The 12,457-nt window shown below is 40.6% G+C and overlaps 1 protein-coding gene across 5 annotated transcripts in view; it reads left to right on the top strand.

Moving 5' to 3' along the window:
- Positions 1 to 4,223: 4,223 nt before the first annotated feature.
- Positions 4,224 to 12,457, top strand: part of NTRK2 (neurotrophic receptor tyrosine kinase 2) — a 468,765-nt gene continuing 460,531 nt past the window's right edge. For 3 of the 5 annotated variants that reach the window (XM_073546015.1, XM_073546014.1, XM_073546009.1), the window contains exons 1-2: positions 4,225 to 4,356; positions 4,937 to 5,446. In XM_073546015.1, the coding sequence (XP_073402116.1) occupies positions 5,238 to 5,446 (209 nt within the window). In that variant the 5' untranslated portion in view covers positions 4,225 to 4,356; positions 4,937 to 5,237. The other 2 variants (XM_073546013.1, XM_073546010.1) reach the window with 2 other exon arrangements.

Genomic DNA, 12,457 nt, shown 5'->3' with positions numbered 1-12,457 from the left:
CAACTGGCAAGACAACACACTAAAGAAATGTATGATGCTACACTAACTATAACCTATCTGGCCTCTGCTACACCGGCCACATGGCTGCCGTGCTCTATCTATTGCAGCCTATCCTATGCCCTAGCATGTGCACAGAAGGGGTTAACACTCACAGTAGCATTGGCATCTCAGTTCAATCCCGGGGCCCTTGCTGCTTTGCAAGATGGTGCACACTTCTTGCTGGAAGCTCTGTGCAATGTGTTTTTTTCCTTGTGTGAAGGTCCAGTGATGCTCCTAGAAACGGTGGATTCCCTCCTCTGGATTCCTTCCATGTCTTTTCTTCGTGGCTCCTCACGGCAACATAGGAAAGCCACCTTGTTATCCACAGAAGAGTTTACAAAGTCTTTCCTTCACGGCTCAGGCACGTGTCGTTCCTGCAGAAATCTCGTCTCTCTCCTCACACATAGAAAAGCAGCCCCTCCTGTCTCCAGTCTGGCAGAAGAAACCAAACAGTCTATACAGCAGGGAAGCGCAGAATGTCCCACTGCTCTAACCAAGGAGGTGCTGTCTCTTAAAGTGGCAGCTTGTCTCTACAGTCCATAGCAACGCCACCCCCTTAGAGCTGGATGGAACTGTTCCTTTGTGAGGATTCTTTATGATCAGCACTGTTCTTCTTTGTGTTAGCCAAGCTGGGTGGTAGCCTGCTTCTAGCAGTTGGTTCATCTGCTTTGCCATGCGTTCATGTACTGCTGTTAATTTCTTTAGCCAGTAGGTGTGGATCATGTCTGGGCCAGGTGCTGTCCAGCTCTTCATGTTCTTGACCCGCCGCTGTTGGATGTCTGCTTTTGTAATGGTGACTGGTTCTTTCTCCAGGTGGTTGCTGTGTTTCTTTCTCAGATCTTGTAGCCACATTGCACTGGTGTTGTTGTGTGTTTTTGCCTTCTCCCATATATTCCTCCAGTATTGCTCAGTCTCTGCTATTGGTGGAGTTGCTGCCTTTGTGCTGTTACTCTGTAGTTGGGAGTACACCTTGGATGGTTCTCTGGAGAACAGTTCATTTATCTTCTTGACCCCCACTTCTCTACTGTATCTCCCAAGTCTTGCAGCAAGTGCTGTGGGCCTTTGTTTAGCCATCTCTAGGGCTTCAGTTGGGGGTCAGGCCTTTATACTTCTCCAGCTTGGTCTTATTCTTGATCTTTACACCCTTCTGTATTTCCGTTAGTTGGCTGACTTCCCTTCGTGTCACATTGATCTTTGTCTCCAGTCTTCTATTTCAAGGGGGGCACGTACTTCTGTTGTTCTTGCTGGTTGCATAGCCAAGCATTTCCATGATTGATGAGGCAGTAGCATAGGCTAATTTATTAGTTTGAGTCATGGTGGTAGGTATTGATGCAAGTGCTCTATTGGCATCTTCTAGCATACTGTCTGGTGGAGTTTCTTTGCTGAGCCTTTGCAGTCGATCTCTGCTATTGATGGTATTTAGTTTATCTAATAAGATCTTCTGTTTCAGATCAGCTGCAGTGTTCTCTAGTTGCAGGATTGGATCAGGATTTTCAGGGGGTTGCACATGTGGTTAAAACTTGGCACACAAACAGATGAAGTTAGAATAAATGGTCTAAAAAGTGGTACAACTCTACTTAGCTCAGTACAAATGGTGTAGATGTTTCGGTCATACAACAGCGACCTTCATCAGTGTACTACAAGAGAAAATAGGTACAATGTGCAAACAAAATAAAAATTTTATATTCATCCCCTTAAAATAAATCATGTTCAAAATTATATAATGTAAAAAAGTCTAGGGAAACCATAACAAAATAAATGAATAATCTCCCCATGAATAATCTCCATTGCAGCATGGTATCCGAATCATTATCAGAAAATCAAAATGATAACTAAACTCTTAGATTTCTCCATTGTTCTAAGCAATCCTACACAATATTCAACATGGTGAGGCAGGGAAAGGAGAGGCAGAATCAGGTAAATAACCTACCAGGCTGTTATATTTTCTTGTGCGTCCGGCATGGAAAAAGAAAGACCCGTGAGTGTCCTGTCATATTGACATAAATGATTTGACATAAATGATGTAGAAATCTAAGATCTTAATTGTCATTTTGATATTCTTATAATGATTCGGATACCATGCTGCAATGGAAATTATTCATTTATTTTGTTATGGTTTTGAACATAATTTATTTTAAAGGGATGAATATAAAATTATTATTTTGTTTGCACATTGTACATCATTTGTACTGAGCTAAGTGGAGTTGTACCACTTTTTGGACCATTAAAATTATTCTAACTTCATCTGTTTGTGTGCCAAGTTTTATTCAGCTAAGTTAAAAGGTCTGGGACCCTACTTGAGTACCAACACATAAGGTTGTACCACGTTACATATTCTCATTATTCATGTTGGGTGGATCTGTAGTGCAGTTGCTCCATCTCAAGTTGTGATAATAGCTTTCTCTTTATGATATTGAAAAGTTGGGTGACTAGTTGTTTCTCAGTCAGTGGACATGCAGGTCTTGTATCCATCCAGAGTTTCCTCAATTGCTTTGTGTATCCATTCTCATTTGGTCTCCTCTTATAGTAGCATTTCATCACATCCAGTTTCTCTTGCCTTGTCCATGTATGGTTTGTTCCAGTAGCCCAATTATCATCAGATTGTCCTGGTTCCTCGACATCTGACATGGACCTTGTTAATCCGGCTGACGTCCGAATCGGCATGACTCTCTTTGTTCGTGACACTCTCAGGTTTATTGAGGTAGGCACTATAGTGTTAGTAGTCTTGCCCAAGGACCACTACTGGTATATCATTTCCAACAGGGCAGAGCGCTGGGTTTTGAACCCCAGTCTACCACGTTGGTCGCTGTGCACTTTAACAGCCACCTAGGGTAGGTATTATAGTGTAAGGAGCCTTGGTATATAATTTATTTTTCACAGGGCAGAGCAGAGATTTGAACCCCAGTCTCCTATGTCATATATAGCTATGTATATATATATATGTGAATATATATATATATACTGTATACATCTCGTATGTATATGTACATATATATGTACATATATATAAATACTGTATATATATATATATATATATAGATATATATATGCACTGCAGCTTTGCAGCGCTGGGGTCCTGGGTTCAAATCCCACCAAGGACATCTGCAAGGAGTTTGTACGTTCTCCCCGTGTTTGCGTGGATTTCCTCCGGGTTCTCCGGTTTCCTCCCACACTGCAAAGACATACTGATAGGGAATGTAGATTGTGAGTCCCATTAGGAACAGTGATGATAATGTCTGTAAGGCGCTGTGGCATTAATGGCGCTATTTAAATGAGTAAAATATAAATATATGTAAAAATATGTGTATGTATCACTGTGGGGATGTGTTTTATATAAATAATGACTGCATTCAACCTTCCAAGAATATAATTTGTCAGGGAGCCAAATACAGGTTTTTCATTCACTGCTTTATTATTTTAGGCGAAACACTTGAAATTTTGTATCAAAATATAAAAATCAAGAAATGTGTCAACCAAACAGGCCATCCTGGCTGCCTTCATCCTTGTAGTGCAGTAACTCTTTCTACCACAAGAGGTCAGCAGAGCTCTCCTCACAGCCCCCAGCATCCTTCCTTGTCAATGCGGTAGATTTCTCTGTTCTTTTTAAATTACTGCGGAAAAAAAAATCTAAAACCACAAATGAAAAGACTTATTCCCAGACACACATTCTAACGCTCTAATCATCAATGTGTGATGGGACGTGCATGCATTCATCTGATCCATCTGCCTGTGATTGCAGCAGCATCCATGGCTTCACATCTGACATGTCACTGATCGCATGCTGAGCACTTCAAGCCCTTTAAATCATAAATGATTGATTCTGAAATATACATGATTTAGTAGCAGATCCTTCTGATGGGGCTATTTCTGTGAGATCAATGTAAATGCCTATGCAGTGTGCAGCCTCTAATGTGCATATTCATTGCAGCCAGGTAAACAGCATTGGGGCTCTGCATTCCCATCACGTCCCCTGTACTGGCAGCCCATGAGCAGAACATGGATCCCATCTAGCAGGCATGTATAAGGCTCTGATGTGTGCAGGGCATCATGGTGTCTTGGTGGAGACAGACCCCCACTGGTCTACCCTCTTGTTGCTTTGTCTTGCTCCTTTGGGCTCTAGGAGAATTAGCCTGAGTCACTGCTCACGTCACTTGTTCTTCCCCAGCTATTGGCATGGGGATGGGAGGGAGAAGCACTACTTATTATTAGCACTGGAGAGACAGTGTGTAAGAAGCTGAGGCTGGATCCCTAGCACAGTCAGTGCAGAGCAATCTGGCCATCTCTGGGGCCAGCTCTCATCAGCTGGGATCACTGCAGGTAGGAGCTTCCCCCCTATGCTCTCCTCATTTCTGCTGGTGCTGATCATCTGGTGACTGTGGATGGCACAGAAGTGTTGGGCAGGACTGATCTGCAGCTAGTGGCTGATCACACAAGAGCTGCTAGGCAGGAGAGCATAGAGGAGCTGGCATAGATCAGCATGGATGACTGATGCTATGGAAGAGCTGGGAAATATGGTGAGTGGATTGCTGCTGGACCAGTGAATAATGCTCTATGTGTGGTGATGATGAGTCAGGGGTGTACTTTAATTTGCTGATTATGTATCCAGTAGATTGCTATCTGCTTGCTTATCTTGCTGGTGCTGTGCATGGGGGAGGGAGTTGGATTGGCAGCTGATTAATATGTACATGGGGTGTATGGACAGTGTGTTGTAGCTGATTCTGCTTGGGTAGTAGGTATTAGATCTGGCATGGCTTGTTACTTGGTCTATGCTGATGGATAGGTATTTGGGAAGACTGGGGTGATGGATGTGTATAGTCTACTGCTGGCTCATCTTGATGGGTAGACCTATGTGAGCAGATTAGATGTGTCCTTCCTTATCTGTGTCCTTTTCTTCCAGAGGGAGCTCTAGAGGAAGCGCATCAGCAGCATCGTCTGTCCTGGACCATTACCACAGAAGAAGCAGCAGCATCGTCTGTCCTGGACCATCACCATAGAAGCCGCAGCAGCATCCAGTGCATGTACCGGTGCAGCCGGCTCTAAGGATGCTTCATATCACCTAACCCCAAGGCTGCTCCTGAGGATTATGCCCCCCTGTACCCTCTAAGGACTGAGTGTTACGAGGAGCTCCTGCATCCAGCACTGGGGGTCTAGGGGATCTGCCTGCTCTTCTACAGGGTCGGTGGGAGCTGGAAGCTATCATGGGCCTTAGGAAAGGGGGGCATGGACCCATTGTGATGCCAATGTGGTGCTACACCTGCTGGATTTTCCTTGGTTTATTTTGGAGGGCATTGGCCTGTCCTCATTCCTGCACTTGTGATTCCTCCAGGATCTCCTGTGATAAGACGCCTGGGATTGGAGCTTTCCCAGTGCTGAAGAACATCTCCCATGCTGCCAACATCACTGAAATGTATGTACCTCCCTTGCCTACTGTACATGGGAACATATATATATATATATACATATATACAGTCCAAAGTTTATAGACGTGATTTCCATGCTGTGTTATTATGGATCCCTCTATTGCTGGGAGATATCATCCAGAGATGGGGGATGGGTGATTGTGGGAAGCTTTAAAAGGCTGACTGTGATTTCATTCGACTTGACTCCTCACAGATATGGCTTTAAGACCATTTAGATAATAAATCTCAATTGCTTGATAGTCCAATTCCCCAGGCACAGATGTGATGACAGGACTCTCAGTGTCTGGTCTCCTGCATAGCTTGACTTGATGCTGCTACAGTTTAGGTTTCAGCTTTACTTTACCTGCTCTAATAACATGCACTTTACCTACCTTGTGGCCTCTACTACTGTGTCCTGTAGTTCATGGACTCACACTAGCACCTGGGTAACAGTCTGATTCTAGCATTCCTGGTACCAAATCAGTGCAGAAATGTGCTCAGTTTCCTAGAATCCCTATGTGGGGCAATGCATGAAGGCAGCACTGTCATTGCATGTAAGCCCTGTCAGAAAAGCTGTCACATCAGTAGGAGGTACAGGGAGAAATGAGTTGTTAGAGTTAGACCTGGAAGTAAGAAGCCCTCCTGATCAGGTAGGAGCTAGTTAGTTTATGATCATCCTTTCCACTTCTTGGCTGTAGCCTCATCTAAACATGCACAAATGATTCCACTGGAAATCTCCTAGCTCCATTTATGTGCACCTAGCATACATCTCACTGATAGATCAATTACCTCTGCTTCACTGTATATCTTTCTGATTTGTAGTAATGTTAATAGTATTATTATCCAGAAGATCAGTGCCTCAGTGCAGCAAGAAATCAATAGGCTCCAGACAGAAAGAAATGGTCAAATCCACTGTAGAAATGCAAGTCTGGTTAACTGGATATAGCATGTTTCTGAGTCACATCAGACCTACCTGCTGCCTAATGCAGGGGAGTCACATCTGTCCTACCTGCTGCCTAATGCAGGGGAGTCACATCAGTCCTACCTGCTGCCTAATGCAGGGGAGTCACATCAGTCCTACCTGCTGCCTAATGCAGGGGAGTCACATCAGTCCTACCTGCTGCCTAATGCAGGGGAGTCACATCTGTCCTACCTGCTGCCTAATGCAGGGGAGTCACATCAGTCCTACCTGCTGCCTAATGCAGGGGAGTCACATCAGTCCTACCTGCTGCCTAATGCAGGGGAGTCACATCAGTCCTACCTGCTGCCTAATGCAGGGGAGTCACATCAGTTCTACCTGCTGCCTAATGCAGGGGAGTCACATCAGTCCTACCTGCTGCCTAATGCAGGGGAGTCACATCTGTCCTACCTGCTGCCTAATGCAGGGGAGTCACATCAGTCCTACCTGCTGCCTAATGCAGGGGAGTCACATCAGTCCTACCTGCTGCCTAATGCAGGGGAGTCACATCAGTCCTACCTGCTGCCTAATGCAGGGGAGTCACATCTGTCCTACCTGCTGCCTAATGCAGGGGAGTCACATCAGTCCTACCTGCTGCCTAATGCAGGGGAGTCACATCAGTCCTACCTGCTGCCTAATGCAGGGGAGTCACATCAGTCCTACCTGCTGCCTAATGCAGGGGAGTCACATCTGTCCTACCTGCTGCCTAATGCAGGGGAGTCACATCTGTCCTACCTGCTGCCTAATGCAGGGGAGTCACATCAGTCCTACCTGCTGCCTAATGCAGGGGAGTCACATCAGTCCTACCTGCTGCCTAATGCAGGGGAGTCACATCAGTCCTACCTGCTGCCTAATGCAGGGGAGTCACATCAGTTCTACCTGCTGCCTAATGCAGGGGAGTCACATCAGTCCTACCTGCTGCCTAATGCAGGGGAGTCACATCAGTCCTATCTGCTGCCTAATGCAGGGGAGTCACATCAGTCCTACCTGCTGCCTAATGCAGGGGAGTCACATCAGTCCTACCTGCTGCCTAATGCAGGGGAGTCACATCAGTCCTACCTGCTGCCTAATGCAGGGGAGTCACATCAGTCCTACCTGCTGCCTAATGCAGGGGAGTCACATCAGTCCTACCTGCTGCCTAATGCAGGGGAGTCACATCTGTCCTACCTGCTGCCTAATGCAGGGGAGTCACATCTGTCCTACCTGCTGCCTAATGCAGGGGAGTCACATCAGTCCTACCTGCTGCCTAATGCAGGGGAGTCACATCAGTCCTACCTGCTGCCTAATGCAGGGGAGTCACATCAGTCCTACCTGCTGCCTAATGCAGGGGAGTCACATCAGTTCTACCTGCTGCCTAATGCAGGGGAGTCACATCAGTCCTACCTGCTGCCTAATGCAGGGGAGTCACATCAGTCCTACCTGCTGCCTAATGCAGGGGAGTCACATCAGTCCTACCTGCTGCCTAATGCAGGGGAGTCACATCAGTCCTACCTGCTGCCTAATGCAGGGGAGTCACATCAGTCCTACCTGCTGCCTAATGCAGGGGAGTCACATCAGTCCTACCTGCTGCCTAATGCAGGGGAGTCACATCAGTCCTACCTGCTGCCTAATGCAGGGGAGTCACATCAGTCCTACCTGCTGCCTAATGCAGGGGAGTCACATCAGTCCTACTGTACCTGCTGCCTAATGCAGGGGAGTCACAGCTCCTGTGCATCCTGCTGTGCTGCTGCTGCATGTGTGGGGCTGTGAGTGCTGGCAGATGATTTGCTTTCCACCTCCACATACTGAGCCCATGTAAGGCTTCTACTTCCTCCTCTTTCTCTATGGCACCTAGTTATTTGATGACACCTTAGCAAACTTGTGCGTCAAAGAATACTGATTAGTTCACTTTTTATTATTATTTTCTATTAATATTTTTTATCGTGCAGACCTCCCCTCAACTCCAGTTCACCTCTTTTTTAGATAGAAATTAAATAGCAAAATACTTAAATGGTACAATACATAGCAAAATAGTAAAATAAGGCACAAGACAGTGAAATAGTAAAATATAGCACAAGACATAGTGAAATAGTAAAATATAGCACAAGACATAGTGAAATAGTAAAATATAGCACAAAACATAGTGATATAGTAAAATATAGCACAATACATAGTGAAATAGTAAAATATAGCACAAGACATAGTGAAATAGTAAAATATAGCACAAGACATAGTGAAATAGTAAAATATAGCACAATACATAGTGAAATAGTAAAATATAGCACAAAACATAGTGAAATAGTAAAATATAGCATAAAACATAGTGAAATAGTAAAATATAGCACAATACATAGTGAAATAGTAAAATATAGCACAAAACATAGTGATATAGTAAAATATAGCACAATACATAGTGAAATAGTAAAATATAGCACAAAATATAGTAAAATATAGCACAAGACAGTGAAATAGTAAAATATAGCACAATACATAGGGAAATAGTAAAATACGGTGCAATACATAGTGAAATAGTAAAATATAGCAGAAAACATAGTGATATAGTAAAATATAGCACAATACATAGTGAAATAGTAAAATATAGCACAATACATAGTGAAATGGTAAAATATAGTGCAATACATAGTGAAATAGTAAAATACAGTGCAATACATAGTGAAATAGTAAAATATAGCACAAAATATAGTAAAATATAGCACAAGACAGTGAAATAGTAAAATATAGCACAATACATAGGGAAATAGTAAAACACGGTGCAATACATAGTGAAATAGTAAAATATAGCACAAAATATAGTAAAATATAGCACAAGATAGTGAAATAGTAAAATATAGCACAATACATAGGGAAATAGTAAAATACAGTGCAATACATAGTGAAATAGTAAAATATAGCACAAAATATAGTAAAATATAGCACAAGACAGTGAAATAGTAAAATATAGCACAATACATAGGGAAATAGTAAAATATACTGCAATACATAGTGAAATAGTAAAATACAGCATAATACATAGTGAAATAGTAAAATATAGTAAAATACATAGTGAAATAGTAAAATATAGTGCAATACATAGTGAAATAGTAAAATATATTAAAATACATAGTGAAATAGTAAAATATAGTGCAATGCATAGTGAAATAGTAAAATATAGTGCAATACATAGTGAAATAGTAAAATATAGTGCAATACATAGTGAAATAGTAAAATATAGTACAATACATAGTGAAATAGTAAAATATAGCACAAGACAGTGATATAGTAAAATTTAGTACAATACATAGTGAAATAGTAAAATATAGTGCAATACATAGTGAAATAGTAAAATACAGCACAATACATAGTGAAATAGTAAAATATACTGCAATACATAGTGAAATAGTAAAATACAGCACAATTCATAGTGAAATAGTAAAATATATTAAAATATATAGTGAAATAGTAAAATATAGTGCAATGCATAGTGAAATAGTAAAATATAGTGCAATACATAGTGAAATAGTAAAATATAGTGCAATACATAGTGAAATAGTAAAATACAGCACAATACATAGTGAAATAGTAAAATACAGTGCAATACATAGTGAAATAGTAAAATATAGTAAAATACATAGTGAAATAGTAAAATATAGTAAAATACATAGTGAAATAGTAAATTATAGTGCAATACATAGTGAAATAGTAAAATATAGTGCAATACATAGTGAAATAGTAAAATATAGTGCAATACATAGTGAAATAGTAAAATACAGCACAATACATAGTGAAATAGTAAAATATAGTGCAATGCATAGTGAAATAGTAAAATATGGTAAAATACATAGTGAAATAGTAAAATATAGTAAAATACATAGTGAAATAGTAAATTATAGTGCAATACATAGTGAAATAGTAAAATATAGTAAAATACATAGTGAAATAGTAAATTATAGTGCAATACATAGTGAAATAGTAAAATACTTAAATAATACAATACATAGTGAAATAGTAAAATACATAAATAGTGCAATACATAGTGAAATAGTAAAATATAGCACAATACATAGTGAAATAGTAAAATATAGCACAATACATAGTGAAATAGTAAAATATAGCACAAGACATAGTGAAATAGTAAAAGATAGTGCAATACATAGTGAAATAGTAAAATACTTAAATAATACAATACATAGTGAAATAGTAAAATACATAAATAGTACAATACATAGTGAAATAGTAAAATACATAAATAGTACAATACATCATGAAATAGTAAAATACGTAAATAGTACAATACATCGTGAAATAGTAAAATAAATATTACAATACATCATGAAATAGTAAAATACATAAATAGTACAACACATAGTGAAATAGTAAAATGCTTAAATAGTAGAATACAAAGTGAAATAGTAAAATACGTAAATAGAAAAATACAATGTAACTGGCTTCTATGATTCTGGTTTATGACAAGCGTCACTATGTTTGATGACTCTGGTATCTGCCAATTTCATTTGTAGATCTGGTTAGGCCTGGGACATATTACCATGGCATTGATAGCATTTATAGATATTTATGGCAAGGTTTTCTTGCCATAAAGTGCTGACATTGCATTTTGCCCAGGGGTGCAGCAGCAGGGAGGCTGCAGTGGCCCCCACTACTGGAGCCGCCTGTGATAGGTGGGAGACCCTGATACAGAGTCTGCAGCATTGGGGCCTAGCAGCTTCTTCTAAATGGAACTTTCTGGCCTAGAAGGTTTACATTCCACTTCTGATATTAGTAACATAAGTCATCATATTTCCTAACAATATCACTCCAGCAGTAACATGTGAATGCGGCCAGCGCTTACTTACATGATCTGAATAGAAGGTGGGGCGCACTTGTATGGACACCGCCTAACCAAGGTGTGCTCCTCTAGTACACCCATACGGCTATTGTCTGCCATGTCATTCATACAGGAAACCAGGAGAGAGAGTGATGCAGAAGGTCACCAAGTTTTCTGTGTGTTGAGTCCCATTCTGATTCTACAAGATGTGCCATTACACCAGCATGTCCCCCAAATAACAGGACAGAGGATGAAGCCAGCCGGGCCATTACCTGCACCTTGCATGGCTACCTGACATTATATTGGGAGGATAATACAGTATTATTCCAGGTGTCACAATATTACCGGCCATTATTACATGTATGTTCACTTAACAACTTCCATTACTGCCTAAACCAGTGAAGTCCATGGCTAAATGGATAAATGATCACTGTATGCTTCTTTATTCTCCATGCTTAATGATATTGGACTGTAAATTATAAAATCCACACTGTGCGTGCTGTCATAATAGTCAGTGCGCTGATTATTGCAGATATTTAATGGCACTCTTTATGAGGGAGTTCCCTGGCTATGGAGTTTTGTCCTTAATACTTTGAATATTTTTGTATTTTTCTGTTTTTTTGAGAACCTGCAAATCTGACTCTCCTCAATCTGCTTCAGAGTCTGCACAGTAGGTGGGAGGTGCACAGGGGACCTGTGTGCTGGGAGCTGTGGTGTTAGGTGGGATCTCTCCCCATTGACTCCAGTGGGATAAAATGCAGTGTACTCTATTACTATCCTTATTTTATATAGATACTTATTACGATGAACCAGCTAACAATCACAGACTAGGACGGAAGGGAGAGGCTTACAATCTACAGGATCAAGCTATGACAGTTTGCATGTGATGTCACAATGTCCCAAAATGTGCAAAAAGTAATATTTCAAGATTATCTCATAATAATTAAAAGTTGCAAAGTAATATTATTACATACTCTATCTATCTATCTATCTATCTATCTATCTATCTATCTATCTATTACTGTATCTATCATCTATCTATCATCTATCTATCTATTATTTATCTTTCTATCTATCTATTCCATATCTACAGTATCAATCTATCTATCTATCTATCTATCTCATATATATCTATTATCTATCTATCTATCTATCTATCCCATATCTATCTATCGATCTACCTATCATCTATCTATCTATTATCTATCATATATCTATCTATTATTTATCTTTCTATCTATCTATTCCATATCTACAGTA

This window comes from Dendrobates tinctorius, unplaced genomic scaffold (assembly GCF_039654945.1).
Source record: "Dendrobates tinctorius isolate UK_male_01 unplaced genomic scaffold, ASM3965494v1 ptg000144l, whole genome shotgun sequence".
NCBI classification, from domain to species: Eukaryota; Metazoa; Chordata; class Amphibia; order Anura; family Dendrobatidae; genus Dendrobates; species Dendrobates tinctorius.
This window is presented reverse-complemented; position numbering and strand designations above follow the sequence as displayed.